At 37.4% G+C, this 26,885-nt stretch overlaps 1 protein-coding gene across 1 annotated transcript; it reads left to right on the forward strand.

The window, feature by feature from the left end:
- The first annotated feature begins 1,524 nt into the window (after window positions 1-1,524).
- On the forward strand, window positions 1,525-26,438 carry HMGCR (3-hydroxy-3-methylglutaryl-CoA reductase). The gene is made up of 20 exons (XM_054578496.1): window positions 1,525-1,631; window positions 6,521-6,707; window positions 7,155-7,266; window positions 7,782-7,869; window positions 8,794-8,878; window positions 12,303-12,408; window positions 14,763-14,869; window positions 14,979-15,095; window positions 15,518-15,678; window positions 15,800-16,047; window positions 16,162-16,340; window positions 17,350-17,544; window positions 17,913-18,071; window positions 18,220-18,377; window positions 19,054-19,159; window positions 20,892-21,062; window positions 23,213-23,353; window positions 23,438-23,596; window positions 23,984-24,138; window positions 24,281-26,438. Exons 2-20 carry the CDS (start codon window positions 6,543-6,545, stop codon window positions 24,333-24,335), a joined length of 2,667 nt encoding a protein of 888 aa, XP_054434471.1. The 5' UTR covers window positions 1,525-1,631; window positions 6,521-6,542; the 3' UTR covers window positions 24,336-26,438.
- Window positions 26,439-26,885: the final 447 nt, after the last annotated feature.

Genomic DNA, 26,885 nt, shown 5'->3' on the forward strand with positions numbered 1-26,885 from the left:
ACTATGGTGCATTTCACGTAATGGGCATTCCAAAAGTATCTGGTGAAGAGATATGAATAAAAGTCTCATACTGAAGCAGTGGAGTTTAGTAGAACCAGCCTAAGTTTTAGATTTTGATTCAAATCCTAGTTTTTCCAATTATTATCTGTGTAATCTACAGCAAGGTGCTTAACGAACCATATTTTTTGGTAAATGGAGATAATATCCATTTTATAAGGATTATAAGAATTTACCAAGGTAATAGTTAATGAAAACTCCCACTGTGTGTATATATAGTATTTTCTACGGACTGTGTTTCAAAATACCGGGCTTTAAAAATTGAATGGATTACAAGTCCTGTTCTTAATAACCTCCCAAATAAGGCAATAAGACAAGTCACAGAATGTTATGGAAATATTTTAAGTGTCAAACTAGGGAGAGATGGAGTGTGTTTGAAGAAATTATGAAAGGAGGTGGCATATGAAATGGTCCTTGAAGGCTAGTTAAAATTTCAACAATTAAAATGCATAGGCATATCCATATTAAACATAGAATCATATGCAGGGAGAAAAAAAGTTTGAGTGTGACTGAAAAAAAGTACCGAGTGTGACTCTTCTGGCAGAAGTATAGAGTTGACACAGGGAAGCTGTGAGAGATACGCAAAAAATGTGGGTGGGGCCGTACTGGTGGGGCCAGTTACTTTACCTATTAAACAATCGGCAACTCTTGATGGTTTGGAGGCAGGCCTATGGAATACTGTAATAGGATTGGAAGGTGGAAGCGCCAAGAGTGGAGAGACCAGTTAGGAGAGGCTATTGCATTATTTCAGGTAAGAGATAATAAGGGCCTGCAGGAGAGGGAGGGCAGAGGGAATGCAAAGACTCTGGAGAGGCATGTTTCATAGAGAATTGACAATACGTGACTACTGCCTCACACTGGCAGGGGACGTGGTGGGGTAGGGGGAGAGACCAAGAGACCAGTCAGTGACTGGAGTCACTTACACGAATGGTTAAGTCCCAGCAAGGTGTTGGTTTAGGTTTTGGACATTGGTCAGTTTGAGGTTTGGGTGGCACCTCGCTGCCATCTTCCCCTTTTTACACCCCTTTTTTCAGGGACACCTCCACTTCTCTCCACCTTCCCCCTCTAAGTAATGGAGCTTTCTATCCTCAACCTGATCTTCGTTTATCTTCACACTTCACTTCTTCTTCTCATAGTATTCTCATTGCCAGGATGACACAAGTCAGGTCCTGGCCTGTAGAATACTCCTCCCGAATTAATCCACCCATTGCGCCAGGGCAGCTTCGAGGCTTGCGCCCCCCTGCTCTTTGACCAATAGGCAGGCCCTAGTGCTGGAACTCGACTAGCTATTGGTTGGCCGAGCCATGGTGAGAGATGGTGCGTTGCTGGATCTCTGCATCCGTGCGAGCTGAGGGAGGTTGTTAAGGCGACCGTTCGTGACGTAACGCCACCAGGCCGAGTAGCCCCCAGATGATTGGCTAGACGATCGGACGATCCTTTCTCATTGGTCTCAGGCTCGGCTGGCTCCGAGCGTGCGTCAGCTGAAGGTTCCTTCCGCTCCGCGTCTCTGTTGACTGGAGACAGGGAAAGCGCCGGCGGTGCCGGTGTTCGGTGACCTCTAGTGAGATCAGGAGGTGAGGCACATAGTGGCCGCGGAGGGGAACCGGGCGGCGGGAGAGGGGCAGCGGTGGGTGGGAGCGGGAGAAGGGCCGTGTTGGCGGCGGTTCTCAAGCTCCCCTAGGCCTTGGGAAGGGACAGCAGACATCTCCTGCGGACCTGGCGGGAGCTGCGGTGGTGGATTTGCGGGTGTGGCAGTCGTGTCTCGCAGGAACTTCGATTTGACGTCCCCGATGCGCGGCCGGCAGGGAGGTGGCCGACACCAATGCCGGGAAAGCCTGGGGGCTAGGCAGGGCCTCAACGGCGGACCGCGGGATGGGGCATCCTTTTCCGGCCCTGTTCGATCTAAGCAGTGCTGGCTGCGCTCTCACGATCCTCTAGGCGGAAAGGGTCGCAGGATGGTGACCCTGGAGACCCTCGATTCGAGAAATACTGGGGGGCTGGAGGGCGACCCAGCCGCAGCTCTCCGAGAGCACGCGAGAAGGTCCCTTTCGGTGCAGTCGTCCACGCCCTGGCGGTGCTGTTCGTCAGCACCTTTTTTTAAAGTGATGTGGAAGGTGTCTGTAAATGATGCAACTAACACAGAGCCATGAGAAAACCAGGGATCTGCATAGCTGTGCCCTGTTATGGCCAGGAGAAACGGGTTGAAAGGATGCGGAGGCCAATGTAGGGAGGCGCCCAAGGACTTTATTTCCTTTTTCTTGTAAGGGGTGTAGTCTCTTTGGTGGTGATGTCTTTTAGTCCAAAACTTCAGGGTTTTCAAAATTACTTGGTTTTAGTTAGGAAAAACCTACCCTGGGTGTTCAGATATCGAACAGTCAGTTTCTGCGGTAGGAAAAGGTTGATGTGTGCTCCATCTTAAGTGATTTATTGAAATGTTTCGCGGCTTGAGGACATGCCTTCTTAGACTTGGTGCTGAAAAGTTACAGGAAACATTGGTTTCCAGGCCATGATAAATAATGTCAGCCTCTCACAACGTAGAGAATGTATTTTTTTTGTTTGCTTGTGAATTTATTTTTCACTCCAAGCAAAGACATTTTATGATTTAGAGAGTGTGCATAGATTGTATTTTAAGGACCTGCTTTGTTGTAGTGTCTTTCCAGAATTTAGGATAAACCTGCCAATAGGGACAAATGGGAGTTAGTAACATAAAGGTTTAAAAAAAAAAAGTGTGAAGATTACATCATTCCATCAAACTGACGCATGGATGATCATTTCAAGATAAAGTGTGTGTGGGGATGGCTGCATTTGCTTTTTAATCTTTTATGCTCTTATTTATAGACCATGGATAATCACTTCTACAGGGTAGAGCGAAAAGTAGGTTTACAGTTGTTCTTATGGAAAATAATACAATGATAAGTAGTAATACCAGAATAAACTCTGTGTTGCCAGCTCACAACTGTAAATCTACTTTTGCCACATCCTGTATATGAATGTCCTTTTACTCATATGAAATTGCTGATATTTGAAGTTTGGCTGTTTTTTACCTACAAAAATAGCAGTTTTTTTTTTTCATATAGTTCTACTTAATACTTTGTCCAAACTTTGTAGCTCTAGCTTTATAAGTGAATAAAGAGGAGAGATGACTTATAAACAGGTAGCATATGATAGAACTGGATGCAGAATCTGGGTTTCCTGATTCTCAGTGCAAGAAACTATCTTTCCCCTAGGATATTAGGTTAAACAACAGATGTTGAATCCTGTTGGAATTAAAAATGGCTCAGCATAAGGCAAGGTGTTTGTCTTCAAAGGAACATAATGTATACAGCAATTAATTTGAGAGCAGTGTAAGCAAGTGTATAATCAAATATTGGAATGTGTAGCACAGGAGAGGTACTGAGTCAAAGGAAAGAATTAGAGCAGGATGCCCAAGCATCCTCTTCTGCAATTGGCTTTTGTAGGTGGTTCCATTAGCATACTGGGTTAGAGTTTGAATTTAAATTATCCATTCTTTTGAAAAATTTTGTGAAATGCTTATATCATACTTCATTCTGAATAAGCAAGGAAAATAGATTACCTGTTCAATACGATTTTTAAAGTAAATTTTATTTTTGTTGCAGCATGACATAAATATCTACCCATTGAATTTGTCCAAGCCCTTCTGTAGCCTGTTAGGGCCACTTGCAACTGCTGATGAAAGTGGAAGATTTGATTCCATGGCACTTAAATGCTTTGCAGCATAATCCCAGAGATATGGGGAGAGTGCTTGCTCATGAGAAATGAGTTTATAGTTATGGTTATTTTTGTTACACCTTTGTACATTCCTTTACTCAGTTTCTGTTTCCAAATAAGTCATGTTCTCTGTGCTGGGGTATAGTTCACAGGATCACGTGTAATTTTTTTCCTGAATGTTGCAAAGATGACATAACATCCAGGAAAGAAATGTCACAGAATTTACAGGGCTACCATGAGATCTTTTTGAGGGAAAATATAATGTGCCTAATTATAGAACTATAAGTTAATAATGCTAAACTGATTTGTGATTAGATTGGGGTACCTTCCTGCTAGCAGCTCAGATTTTATTTCAACTGAATTAATTTTTTAATGGTGAAGGATATGTTGATCTAAATTGAGGGGTTTTGGGAGAAGAAGTGTTAGAAATCATTTTAACCTAGTTTTGAAATGTGTTTTTAATGAACTCATTTTCTGGAACATTGACTTCTTTTGATTCTTTAGACAGGTCTATGGGGTTTTTCAGTTTTGTTTTGTTTTGTTTTTTAATTCAAGAAAGAAGTTATGTGACAGCGAAGACCATCATGAAAAGCAAATCTTTTGTGAGGCTTTTGGTTGTAATGAAGTAGGGTTCAAATCTGAGATATGATTAATACTCTCCAGTACTGTAAGGCCAAGTCCCTGCTTATTTAATAATATTAAATATTATTATTTATAATTATAAATAATTATAATTATATTTAATATTAAATATTAAGAAAGTATTTTTGTTAGTGCTTATTTCCCAGAATACTATTGATATATACAATGTTGCCTCACTTCCCCACCTCATCTCCATTTAATATATTCCTTGAATGCTCCACATTCAGCCTTAAATTGGGGAACCAGAGGGGGTAGGGTTATATTTATATCTTGGTGACTTCAAAAAAAAAAAAATCTTGTCCTGGCTGGGTGGCCCAGTTGATTAGAGCATTGCCCATACACCGAAAGGTTGTAAGTTTGATCTCTGATCAGGGCACATACCTAGGTTGTAGGTAGGTTCGATCTCTGGTTGGCGTGCATTCAAGAGGCAACTGATCAATGTTTCTCTCTCTCCCCCCTTCCTCTCTCTCTAAAATCAAGAAGCATATCCTAGGGTGACGATTTTTTAAAAAACTAATCTTTAGGTTTGTTTCAGGATGTGTCAATAAAAGGCATGTTGATGTAGTTTAAGAATACATTTTTAATTAAGCAGGTATTTGTTGAGCAACTGCTATATATGAGTGCAAGTGCTGAGGATAAAAGAGTAAGACTGGGGGAAGGTTGAAAAAGCATGAATAAACACAGGCAGATGCAAGGCGCAGTTATGTGTCTTAGTGACTACCGGCTGTTTAATATGGAGGCCCATAGTATGAAATATATGGTATGTGTAGTTTCATGAAACAGAAAGTTTCAAGAAGTAAGTTCTTACCCACAGCTATTTTTTCTATTTTATTTTATTAAAAAATTTTTTTTTACTGACTCAAAAATTTTTTTTATTGACTTCATTATCTAATTGATCCAGTGGCCTGAACACTGAAAGCCAGATATCTAGCTGGTGGCCTTGTATGGTTGAAGTGTCGAGAACATAGAGGAATGCAGTGTGAGATGATTGCTTTGGTTTCTTTAGATAGATTTGGTGTCTTTAAATAGATTAATGCTTTCTTTACCTTGATTTGCCTTTTTACTTTTTGTCTTCAATGAATGAATCATCTTCTTAGTTATTATCATAAATGTGAGATTCATTTGAATTCTTATGAGTGTGCTAGTGTGTCAATCAGCTTACTTTTTAAATCTTAATTGATTTTTTATGGGTAGTTTATATGCTTTATCATAAGCATATTAATTTTAGAGTAAGGAGTAAGACTTGTAAGTTCCTATGTTAGAGATCAATGACTATTAGATTTTTAAAAAACCAGAATATCAAAATTATTATTATTCTTTAGCCAGCAAACATGGGGAAGTTTAGTCATGGCAGTCTAGATCTAAGTTACCTGTGTGTTCTGTTGGGAATTTTTGGATGCTATAGACACCTACTTTGGTCAGCCATCCTCTTTTTCAAATAATGTTCTAGCATTTTGATGAGCTATAAAAGTTTGGGAAAAGGCTTTTCTCGGGTGACAGCAACGTTAGGAAAGTTTATTAAACATCATTTGGCTGGTGACATTATGCCAGATGTTGAATGGAATGTTAAAGTGTAATGGGCCTCTCCCTTGAGGAGCTTTATAAACTAAGATAATTTATAGGAGGTGTCCCAGAGTAGGTTCTTTGGTATTTACTTTTTACATAATGAGAATGTGGAGAATGAAGAGGGTGTTATATGCATTTTACATCAGGGTAATTAAAAAGAAATGAATAGTTGTTTCTCACTTTTGTTTTCTGCTTTATTGCTCTCCTTGGCTCAGGTAATATCAAGGGCTGAGATACTTATTTGATTTGATTTTAAATGCTGGAATTAATACAATTTGTAAGAAATACCTGCTTTTAAGTTGGTTGCTAATGAATAATAGAGGATGTAAGTGTTGTGAGTAAAAAAGTAGTAACAGAGTTCTCTTATTTTGATTTTATAATTATCTTCCAAAATTATAAAGAGCACTATCAAATAGTGTTATTCATATGTACAAGACACTGCATACTATAGCAGGGTTTACAACAGTCTTTTCCTAAAAATACAGTGAACTGTATACTAATTGTTCATACTTGATATTCCTTCCAGGATCCAAAGATTCTGAGTAACAATGTTGTCAAGACTTTTCCGAATGCATGGCCTCTTTGTGGCCTCCCATCCTTGGGAAGTCATAGTGGGGACAGTGACACTGACCATCTGTATGATGTCCATGAACATGTTCACCGGCAACAATAAGATCTGTGGTTGGAATTATGAGTGTCCAAAGTTTGAAGAGGTTTGTGAAATTAATTTAATATTAGCATAAACAAATTACATTTTCAGTTTCTAACGAGTATCTTTTTTAAGAGATTATATAACCAAAAAAGTTATGAGTAAAATATTTTAGTATTTGTAAATTTACTTCAAATTTTCATTTATTTATACAGTATGGAAATGCGCAAAAACACTTGTTTTGCCTTTTTGTACATAAATGAGTGTAATTGCCTCTACTTGAGAAATACAGCTTTTATAATTAACAGTGAATGTGATTAGCTTAAACAATGGATTGTTTAAAAATGGGTTTAATTTTTGATTTGCACATTTAGTGGTTTTACTTGTATTATGCCTACATTTATGTTAAAATAATATGTAAACTGATGATGCATACAAAATAAAAAATTTTATTTTTTATTGCTTATTTTAAAAGCTATAACTATTGTGATTTTTTTCTCTCTCCCAATAGGATGTTTTGAGCAGTGACATTATAATTCTGACAATAACACGATGCATAGCAATCCTGTATATTTACTTCCAATTCCAGAATTTGCGTCAACTTGGATCAAAATATATTTTAGGTAATCATTTTATGTATTAACTTCCTTTTTAAAAATATATTTATTTTTAGAGAGGGGAAGAGAGGGAGAAGAGGAGAGAAATCAATATGTGAGAGAAACATCAATCAGTTGCCTCTTGCATGTGCCCCAGCCGAGCCAGGCCCACAACCCAGGCTTGTGCCCTGACTGGAAATTGAACTGGTGACCTTGAGTTTCTGGGAAGACGCCCAACCCACTAGCCACACCTTTGGCTATACATTTGGTTATACATTTAACTCCTTTGTGCCACCAGATTGTTTTATTTGCTGTGGCTGTACATATATTTATTCAAATTGTGTATATGGAAATGTGTGTATTGCTTAAAGTGTGCTGTGTGCATTCAGTAGTTCACTTTTTCATTACTGGGAGTGAGACATTCTGATATTTGAAATCTTAAGAATCTGGAGAAAATAATATTTCAGAATATTTATAGGACTATATGTTATTTGTGTAATAAAGGATGGAATTTTTCAGTTTGTTGAATTTTGTCATTTTAGGTATTGCTGGCCTCTTCACAATTTTCTCAAGTTTCGTATTCAGCACAGTTGTCATTCACTTTTTAGATAAAGAATTGACAGGCTTGAAGTAAGTATTGAAAGCATAATAATACTTTTTTCAAAATATTATTTTTATATATTATACCTGTATATATTTTCTTCAATATTAAGAACTTATAAAGTAATATGTAAATTTTCAGACTTTTTAGAAAATAAGAGGGAAGTTTTCATGTAATCATTTAGCTATTTTTAAAAACTGTTAACATTTTGGTATATATGTCCTTCGCCATTTTTTTTAATACTTCAAGAAAACTTCTGAGATCATCCTATATATACTGCTTTATAATTTATTTTTGACTAATAATAGTTTATCAACATCTTTGCATGTGCTTAATGCTAAACTAAATTATTTGTTGTGGCTGCCTATTATTAATGTCTCTGTATGAATATTTTGTAGTTTATTTAGTCATGTAGAATTGGATTGTTAGGTTACTTAATTTCCTCCATTAATAGCAACACTGTGCTGCATGTCTTTGTAGATAAATTTTTGTTCATATTCATAGTCATTTTCTTAAGACAAATTCTTAGGAATGAGGTGTAGTGGTTGTGTGAGTAGAATTGAGTGCCATTTTTGCCACTTTACTCTCCAGTAAGGTTGTTTAACTTCTCAGAAGTAACGATAAATGAAAGGAAAATTATATATATTCTACTTTTTTTCCTCATGCTAATTCAAGGAGACATTATTTACTAAGAATGATATTTTGGTATAAAATTATCAAAAGGTGTTTCTATATAAATGTATTTACATTTTTAACAAATGTTTTGAACAACTAGAATATTTATTTTTAAGGATGTCAGAGGAGTATAGGGTATTGACTTTTTGATCTGCAAAAAGGCACACACACTAGAGAATCCTACAATGTAAGAAGGAGCAAGTTTTGTTTTAGAAAAGATTTTAAAGCCATATGTTTTCCTCTGTTAAATGTACCTCATCATCTTGTTTTTTTTCCAGTGAAGCTTTGCCCTTTTTCCTTCTTTTGATTGATCTTTCCAGAGCAAGTGCACTAGCAAAGTTTGCCCTCAGTTCAAACTCACAGGTAAGTATTGTTTATAAGACATGTAAGTTAATAGCACTCCTTTTTTGTTTTGTTTTTTTTCAGTTTGTTTACATTCATAGGAAAGATTAATAGTAGAGTTTCTTTGTAGTCTGAGGTTTAGGAATCACCTATAATTGTAAATGTATTTTATTTTTTAAATTGTATTTTCCGATTATGTTATTAAAGTTGTCCTGATTTTTTCCTCCTCTGCCCACCTCGACCCAGCACCCCCTGCTCCCTCAGGCAATCCCCCCACCGTTGTTCATGTCCGCAGGCCATGTGTATAAGATCTTTGGCTACTCTATTTCCTATACTGTACTTTACCTCCCCATGGCTATTCTGTAACTACCTATTTGTACTTAATCCCCTCACCTTTTCACCCATTTTCCCACACCCTCCTCCCATCTGGCAACCATCAAAATGCTCTCCGTATCCATGATTCTGTCTCTATTCTTCTTGTTTGCTTAGTTTGTTTTTTAGATTCAGTTGTTGATATGTATCTATTGCATTTTATTGTTCATAGTTTTGATCTTTTTTTTCCTTAAATAAGTCCCTTTAACATTTCATATAATAATGGTTTGGCGATGATGAACTCCTTTAGTTTTTTCTTGTCTGGGAAGCGCTTTATTTGCCCTTCGATTCTAAATAATAGCTTTACTGGGTAGAACAATCTTGGATGTAGGTCCCTGCTTTTCATGACTTTGAATATTTGTTGCCAATTCCTCCTAGCCTGCAAAGTTTCTTTTGAGAAATCAGCTGACAGTCTTATGGGAACTCCCATTTAGATAACTGGCTGCTTTGCTCTTGTTGCTTTTAAGATTCTCTCTTTATCTTTAACCTTTGGCATTTTAATTATGATGTGTCTTGGAGTGAGCCTCTTTATGTCCATCATATTATTTGGGTGCTTCCTGGACTTGAATGTCTATTTCCTTCACCAAATTAGGGAAGTTTTCTTTCATTATTTTTTCAAATAGATTTCCAATTTCTTGCTCTTGCTCCTCTCCTTCTGGCATCCCTGTGATGCAAATGTTGGACCTCTTGAAGTTGTCCCAGAAGCTTCTTATACTTTCCTTATTTTTTTTTTTAAATTCTCTTTTCTTCTTGTTGTTCTGATTTGTTGTTTTTTGCTTCCTTGTATTCCAAATAATTGATTTGATTCTCGGCTTCATCCACTCTACTGTTTCCCTGTAAATTGTTCTTTATTTCAATTAGTGTATCCTTTGATTCTGCCTGGAATTTTTTATGCTGTTGAGGTCCTCTCTAAGTTCTTTGAGTATCCTTATAATCAGTATTTAGAACTCTGCTTCTGATAGATTGTTTATCTCCATTTTGTTTTGTTCTTTTTTTGGAGTTTTGATCTGTTCTTTCATTTGGGACATGTTTATTTGTCTTCTCATTTTGGCAGCCTCCCAGTGTTTGTTTTTATGTATTAGGTAGAGCTGCTTTGACTCTGTGTCTTCGTAGTGTGGCCTAATGTGGTATGTGTCCTGTAGGGTCCAGTGGCACAGCCTCCCCTATCACCCAGACTGGATGCTTGAGGTACACCCTTCATGTGGGCTGAGTACACCCTCCTTTTGTAGTTGAGCTTTGGTTGCTGTTGGCAGATCAGTGGGAGGGTTTTACCCAGTCCAGTCAGCTGCAAAGATTGGCTGTGACCCTTACTGCCAACCTCCACCCTCCATGGAGGGTCAAGTTGTTCAGGGGCAGGGTATACTAGCCCTGCAGTTTCTTGGGTGGCGCTGGCCAAGGTCAGCCTGTGTTTTGCCCAGAGTCACCCTGCCTGAGCTATGAAGTAATCTGAGGTGGCTGCTACTGGTGCTGGGCTTGGAGATTCCCAGGCGAAGTCAAGCTAGGCTGGCTACTGCCGGTGCCATGCCTGGGGCTCACTGAAGCCAGCTGTTGCCCATTTGATAGGATCTAGGAAGTTGTGAAGCATGAACCAAGACCAGCCATTCATACAGAAAAGCAGCTCTCATGGGTCTGTAAGTTGGGTGGGGTGAAGTCTCTGGGGATCTCCAAGGCAGGTCCAGTGGTGTTAGCCAGATTGATAGAGTCTCGGATATGGCACCAGCTTGCCAGCTCTGTGGGGAGAGGCACCAGGAAAAGGACAGTGGCCTCTGCTTGCCTTAATGCCAGACATTTCCTCCCTTTATGCCACTGGTGCCTTTCAAGCTGCTGCTCCAGTGGTAGAGCTCAGAGAGAATGAGTCTGAGTAGGTGAGTGTGTGTGTGGGTTCTTTAAGAGGAACTGCTTGGGGCTCCAGAGGTTTCTTCTGCCAATTCAATCCCTGCTTGTTTTTGCAGCCAAAAGTTGTGAGGACATATCTTCCTGGCACTGGAACCCTGAGCTGGGGGGCCTGGGTGGCGCTGGGACTTCTCACTCCTGAGATATCCCTCCTTAATTTTTATCCACATGTAGGTGGGGGACCATCCCGTTCCACGCCTGTGCCCCTCCTACCAATCTGGATGGACGTGGTTTCTTTAATTCCGCACTGTCAGACTTCCATTCACCTTGATTTCTGATGGTTCTGAGTTATTGTTGTTCTATATTTTAGTTGTAATTTTGATGTGGTTGTGCTAAGAGGCAAGCCATGCCTGCCTACACCACCGTCTTGACTGGAAGTCCTTCTATAATTGTAAATTTAATTATAAAGTCCTAAGACTGGTCTTCTTAAGTACCCTGGGAACTGTCTTATTTATCTGACAACTCAGTTACAATTCCATAGCTTCTAGAATTTGGAATCTTTTCCATTTTCCTTTTTGAATGTTTCAGAAATTAAGGTTACATTTCAGAGTTTTGGATAAGAGTATCGACCTAGTAAAATGCAGGATAGGATCTAATAAAAAGGTGCTTCAGGATAGAGTCCCTTTGAAACCACTGTCATTATTTCCCAATAAAGTTTTACCTTGGTATTCATTAGTCTCTTTAAAGAATCTAACATTTTTAACAATCTTCCTTCAGAGTATCTGAGTATAAAATAGCATGTTCTGCCTTGATTATGTATTTGATGAATAGTTATGATCATTTGAGATGGGACATGATTTGACAAGGATATTACTTAGGTTTCATAATAGTAACATGGTCTTAAAATTTTTGCAACTAAATACTTCTGTCAGTGGTAGCAAAAATATAAAATACTGTAAAATTTAATTATGTGAGATTTAAATGGCAGAATTCATGCACCACCTCAAAGGAATCTTTCCAAGAAATATCTTGTTCAGTAGAAAGGGAAAGCAGTACACTAAATATGCTTTTCTTTTAAATCCATTATTTTATTGGTGCACTTTGCATTTAGAATGCTTGTTAGTCTTGTCATATTGCATATTTTATTCTTTGCATACTAAGTTAGATTGGTAGTATGCTAACATTTTTAAAAGTCATTTTGTATCTTACCCTCATTGATAACGTTTGGTCTGTGTTTTAGGATGAAGTGAGGGAAAATATTGCTCGTGGAATGGCAATTTTAGGCCCCACATTCACCCTTGATGCTCTTGTAGAATGCCTTGTGATTGGAGTTGGAACCATGTCAGGTTTGTAAGCAATTTTTAATATATTTTAAAATAAGTTTGTAATAAAGAGAAAAAAAGAACATTTAGATTGCATTGGTTATTCTTAAATCCTGATTGAAAAGACTGATGTTATTCTTAAGTGTTTCGATTATATGAGTATGTTGGTATAACTGACCTGTTTGTTTTAATGTTAACTTAGTAGTAGATTTCTGATTTATTGTTTACTCTTGCCATCTTTTTCAGTGCAGCACTCTTTGATTACTTTGTGGTGTTTTTGTTCTTTGGTTTTGTAAGATTGTATTCCAAGGCTTTTCTGGAAAGCATCTTCCAGACCCTGCTGTTGCCCATACTATAATAAATGACCAATTTGGTTCCTTGTGTTTTGTCATGTAGAAGATAGTGCAAGAGTCAGGAGCTGGACAAAACTAAGTTAGATCCTCCTAATAAGATGACTGAGAAGATTTAATCAAACAGTATGTGGCATTTTTTCAGTTTGACAGTAGAGAATTATATGGTAAATATCAAAGGGATTCATTCTTTCAAAAGCAAATGATCTAAGTTTTAAGACAGTAGTTAGTTGTCACTATTAGTTGAGGTCTCTTCACTAGGTAGTGTATTATATTGCGATATATATAATGTTAATTAAAACTTCCTGAGGGTCAGTTTTTTCATTTATTTAATCTGTCATTCAACAAAATTTTATTTAGTAAAGACATTTTTTAAATAATTTTTTTAAATGTACATTCTTCAAAATCTCTTTTTGGGTAAAATTCTGAGTTTTGACAACAATATAATCATGTAACTACCATGACAATCCAGAAAAATGTTTTGATTAGGTGAAAAACGTACCTGTGTGATTTCATTCAAGCAAAGGAGAGTAAATAAGAGGATAAGGAAGACCAGCCAGAAACTCTTAGTAGGCCCTGAAACCCTGAATTAATCTTTTGAAACTGACATGGAAAGCAGTGAAAACTGATGTGGAAAGTAGGGTGATGAGCTCCATGATAGGTCAGGGAAGTGGATGAATGAAGTGATCATATTTGTTGTTGGAGAAGCCAGTTGGGAGACATTTATAGCTGTACAGAAAAGGAATAATTGTTTGGGATTTGGATTAAGGTAAAGTTTTAGAAAGGACAGATTTAACACATATTAACTAGGAAGTAACCCTTTGGGAAAATCAATAAAAAAATGTAAAAAAACCTTCACTTTCTGGAAATATAGAAATTAATGCTCTTTGTATGGTAGCAAAGTGGCTCAGAGATACTACTTGGAAGGAAGAGTAACCTGGAATGTACGGCACCCGTCATTACTGCTGCACAGAGGAAGTAGTAGATTTCCAGGTTGTAAAAGGTGCTGGTTTAGTATAGTTTCCATGATCGTAAGTCTGAAAAGATTATATTTGACTGCCATTTAAAATGTAGGCTGTTCATAATGCTTTTGTTGTTGTAATTTTGTGTTCTCCTTAATTTCCATATTTGAGAGTAATTGCTATGGAATTTTTAAAACTGCAGTGTATGCTCTTGTTCTATTAATTAGTCCAATGGTTTATCACGATTCAGAAAATAAAGTAAAACTGAGTTTTTTGTATTACTCTATTTGGCAGTTTTTATTTAAAAATGGGAATATTTTTACATTTAATATGAGTGACATTGGAAATATGTTTTATATTCAAGTTTATTTGGAAAGTGAAGGGGTAGGATTTGATTATTTAAAGTCTTTTCCAGCTCTATAATTCTGTTACCTTCTATTTGAGACGATTACTAGATGACACCTCAACCATTGTCTAGTGGAACAGTTGTTATTTTTGTATCTTGAGATTTCTTTTTGCATTATATCATTTTTCAAACAATGAAAATAACAAAAATACAAGAACATCAACAGGTACTATAGAGGTTATACTGAAATTAGAGTTTAGCAGAGTTATACTGAAATTAGAGTATAGTTTATTATGACACTATATCAGGAATGGTGGAACTGGCAGTATGTTTTATTTTTATATAAAGTCCTTGGTCCACAGGTGAATTGCTTTTGTGGTAAAGAGTAGAATTGGATCAATAGTATAAAACTGTGGGAGGTGTGTTCTATTAGATATCATTATCTCAAAACAGAGCATTTAAAAAAAGGGGATTATTAAATGTACATTAAAGGCTACCATACTGCCTGGCTTTGTGATTTTGGTGACATGGGAGAGGATTATCTATCCTCTCGGGCTTGACATCACCTCTGAGTTCCTAATTCTTTTTCTAGTAGATGACAAAGAGATTGACACGCTATATTCTCATGTATTTGTATACCTATGGGAAGAGTCTTGTGAGTATACGGCATCAAAAATACACATGCTTTAATAATTGTACATTTGATTTTTCTCTTACTAGGTGTGCGTCAGCTTGAAATTATGTGCTGCTTTGGCTGCATGTCAGTTCTTGCCAACTACTTCGTGTTCATGACTTTCTTCCCAGCTTGTGTGTCCTTGGTTTTGGAGGTAAGAGCAGTTCTTACAGCAACATTAATAGAAGAGTAATATTTCTCATTGTATCAGTTCACTTAAATGAAAGCAGTACTTTCTAATGTAACACTGACTTACTTTGTAGCTTTCTCGGGAAAGCCGCGAGGGTCGTCCAATTTGGCAGCTCAGTCATTTTGCCCGAGTTTTAGAAGAAGAAGAAAATAAACCGAATCCTGTTACTCAGAGGGTTAAGATGATTATGGTAATTACATAGTTTTCTTCTCCCTTCAGTACCTTCTGTTCCAATATCATATTCTGCTTTTCAGTTTTGATTTTATTTTCTTCTTTTGTCATCTTTCTATAGTTTTTGGCTCTTTCGCTGATATTTCTCTTTACTTCTTTTCTTAACTTGTTTCTTAGAAGCTCCTGGTCTTTCTTAGTGTCTCTCCCATAAACAGATTTTTCAGGTTCCTCCACTTTCTGTCACTGAAAACCTGTTCTTTGGAATGTGCTCAGTAGTTCAGTGAGGCCAGTACTATAGTCACATAGCAAGTTTGGGGCTTTCTTTTCATGCTAAGGGGAGGCCAAAGGCGATAGTGTCTGGTTATCCAGTTGCTAAAGATAAGAAGTTTAGGTTTTGCTGATATGTAGAAAATATATAATTTTTTAAAAATTTTATTTCAGTCTCTAGGCTTGGTTCTTGTTCATGCTCACAGTCGCTGGATAGCTGATCCGTCTCCTCAAAACAGCACAGCAGAAAATTCTAAGGTTCCTTTAGGTTTGGATGAAAATGTGTCCAAGAGAATTGAACCAAGTGTTTCCCTCTGGCAATTTTATCTCTCTAAGTAAGTTACCTGATACCTACTTTGTTGTATATTAATCTTGGTACTCTGTGCTACTAAAAGTTCAGGTGGTGCCCTTTACATTTTCAAGTAATAACATTATAATTTGCTTTCTTTTATTTAGAATGATCAGCATGGATATTGAACAAGTTATTACCCTAAGTTTAGCTCTCCTTCTGGCTGTCAAGTACATCTTCTTTGAACAAGCAGAGACAGAATCTACACTTTCATTAAAAAACCCTATCACATCTCCTGTAGTGACCCAAAAGAAAGTCCCAGACGATTGTTGTAGACGTGACCCTGTAGTGGTCAGAAATAACCAGAAATTCCATGCAGTGGAGGAGGAAGCAAAGATAAACAGAGAAAGAAAAGGTGATTTGTTACTCTCTTCGTTTTCGTTTCTTACAATGCTGATTTGTTAAGAAGTGGAGTCAGTTTTAGTCCTTATGTTTAGTGTTGTGAGATTTCATTTGATTTTTCTAACAGCTGAGGTTATAAAACCCTTAGTGGCAGAAACTGATACCTCAAGCAGAGCTGCGTTTGTGGTTGGTGATTCCTCTTCACTCAATGCTTCGCCAGAACTAGAGACCCAGGAACCTAAAATTGAACTTCCCAAGGAGCCTCGGCCTACTGAAGAATGTCTGCAGATACTTGGGAATGCACAGGTGAGGAAAACAAAATACACTCAAACGTGGTACCTTTCTTAAGAAAAAGGGCTTTTTTAGTGAAGGAAGGAAGTTTTAGCTACTGAGTACCTACTAAGTTCTAGGCACTGTGTTGCATGATTTACAGGCAGTGGTCTTATTTATTCCCCACAACTTTGTGAGATAGGTGGAATTATCCCCATTTTTCAGATGAGAAAGCTGAGGCTCCAAAGGTTTCAATATTTCCCAAAGTAATACATCTAGGAAATTGTAAAGCTGGGACCGAGAGTCCAAGATTTACTGGCTCAAGGGTCAGTGCTCGTTCTATTTTATTACTCTTATTACGGAGATGAGAAACTACTTTACTCTCTCATGTGTGTTGAGGCCTATCAAAGGTTTAATATAGAAATGAACCTCAGAGATAGAAGAAGGTTCTGGTGTTTTTTTTTAAAGTAAGCTTAATGCTCATGAAGAAGCTTACTTTCCTTTCTGAGATTTGAACAGGGTTCCTACCTACATGAAGAGGCCATTCATGCTTTAGTGTGATGCTGCGTTCTATCCATATCTGCCTAACCTGGTTCATTTTTAGCTTATCTACATATGGGTGAAAATAGGGTTGTGTTTGTTTTATCACTTTCCTTTGCCTCATCCTGTTAACATGTAGCAGTATCTCAGCTGTCTTGCTATATACAGAGTTATCGATACGTATAGGGTGGGTGTCAGAATTTTAATGAGGGATTTTTTTTTCCAAGGAACTTACTTGCAAAATTTAGTGTTTTGGACTTATGTTGGTTTGTCACATTTTTATGAAGAATTTACTTTCATTTTGATATTCTTATTTCTTCTCAAATCATGTTCTTTAGAATGCCAAAGTCCTTTAGGTTCTACTCTTACTTGTGTTTTAGCTCTGTTGAGAGCATTATTTCGATTAAATTGTTTATTTAATATGAATAATATGAAGTACAGTTCTTCAGAGTCTTTCGTCATCTCTCTCCCTCAACTCCCTTCTGTTTTTTTTCCATTTCTTTAGAAAGGCGCCAAGTTCCTCAGTGATGCTGAGATCATCCAGTTAGTCAATGCTAAGCATATCCCCGCTTACAAATTGGAAACTCTGATGGAAAGCCATGAACGAGGCGTGTCTATCCGCCGACAGCTACTTTCCAAAAAACTCCCAGAGCCTTCTTCTCTCCGCTATCTACCTTACAGGGACTATAATTACTCCTTGGTATGTTATTCTATTGATTTTAGAAGGTTTGCTTTGTAACTTTTTACTCTTATAGTTTTAGTCTTTTGCTTCTCTCCCGCCCCCAGCTCATCTTTTCCATGAGTACATAGTTTTATATTTTCCTTTTAAAGTCATTTCACTGTAATTTTGTATTCTGTTTATGATGTAGGCCATAGAAATTCAAAATATACTTCCTTTTGGTATTTATAGTCATTACGTAAATATTTTAGTATCTTAAATACTTTTAAAGAGTAAATAAAAATTTTGTTGAAAAATATACTAAAAGGTTAAGTTGAATAAAGTTTTAATGACAAGAGCCGTGTATTTGCAACACAGATTTCCACTTGGTTCCTAACTTTACCGTTTAGGTGATGGGAGCTTGTTGTGAGAATGTTATTGGATATATGCCCATCCCTGTTGGAGTGGCCGGACCTCTGTGCCTGGACGGAAAAGAATTTCAGGTTCCAATGGCAACAACAGAAGGTTGTCTTGTGGCCAGCACTAATAGAGGCTGCCGAGCAATAGGTGTAAGTTGGCATGTTTTATATTTGCCTGTTTTAGGATACACTGTCGGTGAGACAATGGGAGGAGATTGGGGGCAATCGGGGACACCTATTGGGATAAGCAGAAGTGCTTTCAACATTAATCTGTGCTTCTGTAACATACGCTGCATAGCTCGGTGGGGGTGCCAGCAGCCGAATCCTCGCAGATGGGATGACGCGTGGCCCAGTGGTGCGTCTTCCCCGTGCTTCTGACTCTGCAGAAGTGAAGGCCTGGCTTGAAACACCTGAAGGCTTCACAGTGATAAAGGAAGCATTCGACAGCACCAGCAGGTATGTGTGGGGGTTTCTAAGTTCATTTATGTCTATTTCAGAACCAATGCCATCTTCTTTGATCACTAAATGTAACTGTTAACATATTGCCAGCTTGAAGTGACATAAAATATCAACTTTAAATCCATTTATTCAAAATTTGTAGTGTTAATGCTTGGTTTGGGGTGGGGGAACGGAATGTTAATCTAAATGAATACCTCCACAGAGGTGAATTAGAAAGCTCACCTAGTGTGAGCTAGTAAGTTTGTGTGTTGATTTTATAAGGCTCACTAGAAGAGTTTTGACTTAAAATTGTCCTCTGGCAGAATTGCCTGAGAGATGATTTTGGAAGCAGGATAGAAGTAAATATTAGTATAGTTGATTTACTTTGAATACAGAAAATTAAACTTACAAAGAAGCATAAACAATACAAATGATATCCCCAGTATAGTTCAGATTTATATGCTTGTCTTTATTTGGACTTCTAAAGTTTACCTATAATGAAATGACTGTAGCCCTCCCTTCCTTGCAGCATATAATGAGAGAGTTGATATAGTATTCTGATAAAATGTTTAAAGAACAAAACACATTAAGTAATCTCCATGGGGTTTCTCTTACGAATAAAATGAACCAACCAAACTAGATTTTAAGATAACTTACATTTTCTTTAAAAAAAATCTGTTTCTTTGGTTGATAGGTTTGCACGTCTACAGAAACTTCATATGAGTATAGCTGGGCGCAACCTTTATATTCGTTTCCAGTCCAGGTCAGGAGATGCCATGGGGATGAACATGATTTCGAAGGTGAGCGCAGATAGACTAAAACAGAGCTTGAAAGAGCGTCCCAGGAAAGGGGACCTCATTGTCAGGGAGACAGATGTCGGGAGCAGACTTGCTGTCTTCTTTATGCCCTCCGTACTTTTAATATTATACCATATACATCTGTTTACTCAAAGAAGTAATTGATGGAAACATTTTTCATGTAACTCATTATATATATCAGGCATTTGTTGATTGGTGGTTTTTTTGATATATTTAATTTAGACTTGGCATTATATATGTTCTGGGTCTACTCGGGATGGGAAGAATCTTGGGGTTAGCACTTCAAAACTTTGCTGTATAAACCTTGAAAGTTGACCTCTTTTAGGAACTTTAAGACTTTTATTTAAGAAGCTAAAATATTTTTTTTTTTAATATTTTGAGGGAGAGGGGGAGGGAGGGAGAAAGAGAGAGAGGAACATTGATTTGCATGAGGAGCAGCACGCCCCCAGCCAGGGACCTGTCCCGTACCCCAGGTATGTGCCCTGACTGGGAATCAAACCATGATTTTTCTGTTTGCATGATGACTCCCAACCCACTGAGCCACACCAGTACCCTAGTGAGGGAAAAATGCATAAGCTTTAAAAATTGCCAATAAACAGCACAGTGGTTCTTTAAATATATTTATTATCCAGCAATTCCACTTCTGGGTATATACCTAAAAGAATTGAAAGGAAGGTCTCAAAGAGACATTGTGCACCCTTGGCCACAGCAGCATTCTGCACAATAGCCAAAAGGTCACAGCAGCCCAAATTCTCTATTGGTGGATGAATGGATAAACAAAATGTGTTGTGTGTATACAATGAAATACTATTTAACCCTAAAAAGAAAGAAAATTCTGACATGCTAACTGTGAATGAATCTTGAGGTTCACTTGTTAAGTGAAATACTCTGGTTACAAAAAATAAATACTAGGATACCCACTGATGAGATACCTAGATGAGTAAAATTATAGAAAGTGGAATGGTGGTTGCTGGGGGCTGAGGAGAAAGGGGAATGGAAGAGTTATTTAATAGGTATAGAGTTTCAGTTTTGCAAGATAAAAAGAGTTCTGGAGATTTGTTGTACAACAAGGCGGACATACTTAAAACTACTAAACTATAAACTTGAAAATGCTTAAGATAGTAAATTCTATGTTATGTGTATTTTACCACAATTGAAAAACATTGTTTAATTGTCTGCCAGTATGTTTTGGGTTATTGAGGTGTGAGTTAACTGAATTAATTTCACTTAATTGGAAATCGTTTAGAGGTCTTGTTTATAGTCCATATAATGTAAATCCCATAAACTTTCCATTAATGGCAAGGTTTACTTTCATATCTGACCTCTCCTTTCAGGCTTCATAAATTGGGCTTTTGGGTAACAATTTAATAACCAGAAGAAAGAATTTATTAAATGTTGATCATGGGTTGGGTAACACCCTCCAGTGGCATGAATGTGATTATTCTCACTGACTATTTTTTCATACTCTTAACTACATTCTATTCATCAATAACTAGAAAGGAGTGTGTTTTCATACCTAGAAAGAACCATTAGCAATCTACACCTGACTAAGAAATTACTTTTGTGCTTAGTTTCTTTTAAGTATAGTTATATTATTTGAAATCAAAATTATTGTAGTTACTGTACTTAGAAGTATTACTATTAGATACAAATAAAGCCTCTGATCTGTAAATAACTGTGCCTTTTAATGTAATTTTTTTGTTGTTGTTTTCAGGGTACGGAGAAAGCACTTTTGAAACTCCATGAATATTTCCCTGAAATGCAGATCCTTGCAGTTAGTGGTAACTATTGTACTGACAAGAAGCCTGCTGCTATAAATTGGATAGAGGGGAGAGGAAAGTCTGTTGTTTGTGAAGCTGTCATTCCAGCCAAGGTTGTCAGAGATGTGAGTGATTGGATAAATATTTTATTTTGTTAATCTTTATTTGGATTAAAAAATTGGAGGAGTATTAGCATTCAAAGTAAAGTTTTAACATATGGCTGTATGTTTTACGTTAAAGATAACTGTTGATCATATCTTGCCCATCTGTCTGTCGGTGGCATTCACAGGAACAATCTTAACTGATACTCTCTCTATTGAGGACAGGGCTTACATGGGGCCACATCTAAACTTCCTTGTTTTCTGGAGGTACAGAAAGACAGATGTGGACACACCACAAAGTCAGGAAATGACAGATCAATTTAAGAAGCAGAAGAGAAGAGCCTCACAAATAATGGGAAGACAAAGAAACAACCCAGTCGAAGAGAAAGGAGGAATACCCAGAAAGAGAAATAAATGAAATAGAGACAACTAAACTATCAGATATTGAGTTCAAAACAATGGTTCTAAGGAAGCTCAATGAGCTCGGTGAGCTAAGTGAGAACTACAAGAAACTACAGGGAATCTATGAGGAACTTACTGCAAACTAAATCAGCATGAAAAAGGATATAGAAACTATTAGTAAGAGACAAGAGGAAATGAAGAATACAATTTCTGAATTATAGAACACAGTAGAAGGAATCAAAAGCAGACTAGATGAAGGAGAGGAATGAATCAGCGAGCTGGAGGATAAGGGAGAAAAAAAGATCCCAGAAAAAGCCAGAAAATGAAAAAAGACTCAGAAAGAATGAAGAGGCATTCAGGGAAATGCAGGACAGCCAGAAACATAATAATATCCATGTAATAGGGATATCAGAAGGAGAAGAGGGTGAGGAAGGGATAGAGAACCTGTTTGAAAAAGTAATGATGGGAAACTTCCTTAATTGGAGGAGAGAAAGAGTCACAAGTTCAGGAAGCACAGAGGGTCCCATTCAAGAGGAACCCAATGAGGCCCAGTCCCAGACATATAATTAAAATGGCAGATATCAAAGACAAACAGAATCCTAAAGGCAGCAAGGGAGAAAGAGGTAGTAATATACAAGGGAGCCCCAATACGGCTAGCAGCTGACTTCTCAACAGAAACATTACAAGCCAGAAGGGAATGGCAAGAAATATTCCAAGGAATGAAAAACAAAGACCTGCAACCAAGACTGCTCTATCCAGCAAGGCCCTTAATTAAAATGGAAGATGAAATAAGGAGTTGCCTCGGACAAAAGAAGGCTAAAGGAATACACCTCCACGAAGCCAGCATTGTAAAATATGCTAAAGGGACTGCTTTAAGAAGATAAAGAAAACCAGTTCCTTTCACAATCACCAATACTTGATATTACCAATATTTTTAATATGTATTAATCTGATTGTGACAATGATGTTATTTTAATTGTTCCTTTATTGTTGAAACTAAACCTGTTTTTGTATATTTCTTGCCTATTTCTATTTTTAAAAAGCTTTAAATGACTTTCTGGTATTCTTTATCCATTTTTTGATTAAAGATTTGCATAGTTTTTACCCTAAAAAACAAAACAACACAATACAATTAACCCCTTTTTTAGATGTGCTGCAAATATTTTCCTATTCTATTACTTGTCCTTTAACTTTTTTATATATGTATATTGCCGCATAGTCTTAAATGCTTAATATAGTCATATTGTCAATATTTTACTTTATAGCTTCTGGGTTTGAATATGTTACTTCAGGGTAAGAAAAATATTATATTGAATTTTCTCTGAAAACTCCTTAGATTTTACATATTGATTTTTAACTCACCTGAAATTTTTTTTGTATAATGTATGAAATAGGGCTGTATATTTGTTTTATTTCAAGTAATAGTGGTCCAGGCACCTATTTGTTGAATAAGCCTCATTTTCCCCATTGACTTGAAATATCAATTTAATCATATATTCCGTTGTTAGATAGATATATATGTTTGTTTCTCGAATGTTCATTTTATTTCATTGATCTACTTGATTATTTCTGCGCAGGAGTCATGTTATTTTAATTGCTGAGACTTTATAACAGATTTAAATTTTTTAATATTTTATAATGGATCTTGATATTTAAGAAAATAAGTAAAATCAGTCTGCATTTTAAAAAAAATAAAAAGAAAGACAGATGTGGGTAACGTACCCCTGGATATCCGGATGGAGATGTAATGGGTGTACACCTCCGTTTTCTAGGTGTTAAAGACTACTACGGAAGCTATGATTGAGGTCAATATTAATAAGAATCTGGTGGGCTCTGCCATGGCCGGGAGCATTGGAGGTTACAATGCCCACGCAGCAAACATTGTCACTGCCATCTACATTGCGTGTGGACAGGTGAGGACCCCGGCCTCTACTTCTTATCTCTTTTATTGTTCTAAGTAAGAGAAGTTTTAGTTTCTTTCTTTTCCCTCCCCCCAGGATGCAGCACAGAATGTTGGTAGTTCAAACTGTATTACATTAATGGAAACAAGTGGTCCCACCAATGAAGATCTGTACATCAGTTGCACCATGCCCTCTATAGAAATTGGAACTGTGGGTGGTGGGACCAACCTGCTCCCTCAGCAAGCCTGTTTGCAGGTATGAAACACAGGTGACCTCAAGCCTAGTTCTCGCTGAGATCTCTGTTTCTGCCTGCCACGACATATGACTCAGCTCTATATTTTAGCTGTCTTTTCATTCTTTTGTTTCCCATCCGCCTTGTCCAAGTAAGCATGTTTGGTCATATGCTTAGTGAATTGAGAAGGTAGGTTAAGAGAGCAAAAGAAAGTGCGCTGCCAGCCGGGCTCTGTATGTTTACTCTGTATGGTATATATGTTGTCAGTACTGGCCGTCAAACCTTGGGAAATTAAGGGGAGTCTAGTTCTGTTCTAACATCATGTAGTTGCCCTTATTTTAGTTGACTGAATAGGAAATTGTTGCTGTGACTTTAAGGGTGAGTCCTGCTCTGTCTCTCTGTGGCTGCAGATGCTAGGTGTTCAAGGGGCGTGCGAAGACAATCCGGGGGAAAATGCCCGGCAGCTCGCCAGAATCGTGTGTGGTACAGTAATGGCTGGGGAATTGTCACTGATGGCAGCATTGGCAGCAGGACATCTTGTCAAAAGTCACATGATTCACAACAGGTAAAGACCAAAAGATTTATTTAATGTGTTTTCTGTTCTCAAAATAGGGAGTATAAAAACCTAGTATTCAGATGCAATAGTCCCAACTTAAAATTCTGTAGTCTTGATATTTGGTATATCTCTTTGTCTCTTTTTCCCGTAGGTCAAAAATAAATTTACAAGACCCCCATGGAACTTGCACCAAGCAGGCTGCTTGAATGGCCTGGCAGTTCTGAACTGAAATACGGGTGTTGTGTTCTAAAGGACTAACATAAAATCTGTGAATTAAAAAGCTCAAGGTTCTTTTGTTGAGAATGAATAGATATGATCGGTGAGATGACTGCTTGGTGTTTGGCTCTTTCACAAAGACCTGAGGTTCTTCTCTCCGTGCAGATTCCTCAGCTCTGAAGACAGTTTAATGCTTTAGGTGCTGTGCTCTTTGGAAAGATCTCAACATGGCTATTATGCTTCCAAGCGTCACAGGTCGTGATTGACAGTTCGCTTCTGAAAGAGAAAACGCGTGGGGAAAAAAGTGTTTTCTTTTGACGAAATTCATGGAGTTCATGGTGATCAGTATGAGGTGGCACTTCCCTGACACCTCCAGCACACTGGGTTGAAAATGGACTTTTAAATTATACTGCAGCTGACAAAATTCCTGATTTCATAGTAATTTATTAAGCCTGGGTTGTAGAATTTTAAGAAATAAGAGTTAAGTTTATTTTTTGTAAACTGCTACTTCATTTGGTGCTGGTCTATTTTGATTTTTTTGGGGGGTAGCCAGTGTGATTCTTCAGAAGAGAACCTGCTTTCTTCAAGGGAAGAATTACTCTTATTACCAACCACAGAATAATGTGCTAAGCAGTATAAAATAGTTCTCTATCAGGAAAACAAATCACTACACTTATCTCTGCAGGCTGTTTGTTCAGTGAGGCCTCTTGTTGAAATGTAAATGTATGTCTAGATTGGCTATAACATATCTTTCAATATAGTGCTTTAAGAAACAGTTTGTGTTCTTTATTAAAGATACCAGAGATCTTAATATTGCTTAGACCAGTGATTTTCAACCTTTTCCATCTTGTGGCGCATACAAACCAATTAAAATCTGTGGCACACCAAAAAAAATTTTTTTTTCCCCCATCTGACCAAAAAAAAAAAAAAAAAACACCCCAAAAAACAGATATAATTTTGATTCACTCACACTGGATGGCTATTGTGTTGGCTGTTGTCATTTTTTCATTTGACAATCTAAGGGGAAGGAGGCCAGTGCCCCTGTCTAAACTAGTCAGGTATTATATGCTTTAAAAATTCTTGTGGCACACTGGTTGAAAATTGCTGGCTTAGATGAAGGTGGTTCTGTTTATCAAGAACATAGAAGTCTGTGACCCCTCTGAGAACTCAGAGGATGGAAAATAGGTTTGAAGAAAAATGCCATTTCTCTAACCAAGTTTAATTTCTTAATGATGCTTACATTTATTTAGCTGAAAAATCTAGACAGTTTTTTGTAAAGAACTGTATCAAATCTGTGTATGTTGTAATAGAGCTTCTTATGCTAGTTTATTGAGAGTATTGAAGGAGTAAATAAAAATCACAAAAAGACTACACTGATAAAACACTCTGCGCTCAGGCCAGAGATGACAGTGTTCTTTAATGTAGTCCAGGAAGCCCTGGTTTGCTTGTGGAGCCCAATGAAAGGGCAAGTCAAGGGTCAGAGCCAGTGTGAATGGCCCTGGAGGAGTGTGCCTTGTTCCTGTGGCCAGGAGGTTGGTGACTGAAACATGCACCCAGGGCTCTTTGATGGATCCATAAAAGCTCTCAGCTTTCTCAGGGGGTCGGCAGAGTTGTTGGATCTTAATTTTTTTTAATATACAAGTTTTGTATAAGTAATAAAAGAAGTCCTTATTTTGTATTACATCTAATGCTTCAAGTGTTGGTCTTGGAGAGCTGATGGCTCGTGTGGAAGACGGACTCTGGAGAACATTCCACTGGTGAATGTCATGGCAACATGAGAGCCTCTGAATGGTCACGTCTGCAGCATCGTTGTGGAAGCTGTCTGTAAACTTGAACTTGCTTCTGTTGTGACTTTTCATCCAGTGACTTATTTATCTGAACTTTTCAGAGAAGTGGCAGTGAAAAACATGTTGAGTCTTCACTTTGATGAATAACCAATATCATCTTCCTAAATTAATGTTTTGTACAATTACTAAATTGTATACATTTTGTTATACTTTTTTCCAGTTCCAGTAAATTATGAGAAGTCAATACTGATAAGTGTAAGCAGTAACCTTTTTCTTGTTTGGATTAACCCTGAGGCCTGAAAGCCTGTAAAGTCCAGCCGGGGTGGTAACTGACCTATGATTCCCACTAGGGGTCACATGACCATTTATCGTTCTCCATTATATTCTCCAACTCTACAACATTAATGGCACGCTGGTGTTGCATGCACATTAAAATTCTCTTCCCTATAGAGAGTTTGATCAGATTTATCATCTCACTGAACTACTTTTGGATACTGGGGCTGTGAGGAAGGGCATAAATACTGGGCAGCCAAACCCAAATAGCCATTGCAGTGTGCATTTAAGCTGTATACACTGAACAGGAGAGTACAGCATTGGCCTCTTTAAAAGCTGATTCCCATTTTGCAATTATCAAGTATACTTCTGCTGTAGTTAGAGATGAAAAGGTGTATGTATGAGCCTCTAAGAACAAAGGCCCAGGTAATAGAAAATCAGTTTGAATTTTTCTTCCCAAATGGCATGATTACTTGGATG

The sequence above is a fragment of the Pteronotus mesoamericanus genome, unplaced genomic scaffold, assembly GCF_021234165.1.
Source record: "Pteronotus mesoamericanus isolate MK-2021 breed Mesoamerican mustached bat unplaced genomic scaffold, CSHL_Meso_final contig_50, whole genome shotgun sequence".
Taxonomy (NCBI): domain Eukaryota; kingdom Metazoa; phylum Chordata; class Mammalia; order Chiroptera; family Mormoopidae; genus Pteronotus; species Pteronotus mesoamericanus.

Excerpts from the sequence above, each read along its gene's own strand:
- HMGCR (XM_054578496.1), top strand. The coding sequence starts at position 6,543 with ATGTTGTCAAGACTTTTCCGAATGCATGGCCTCTTTGTGGCCTCCCAT. Across the intron at positions 15,679-15,799 it reads TGGCAATTTTATCTCTCTAA|AATGATCAGCATGGATATTG; the intron begins GTAAGTTACCTG and ends TCTTTTATTTAG. Across the intron at positions 18,378-19,053 it reads GCATTCGACAGCACCAGCAG|GTTTGCACGTCTACAGAAAC; the intron begins GTATGTGTGGGG and ends TTTGGTTGATAG.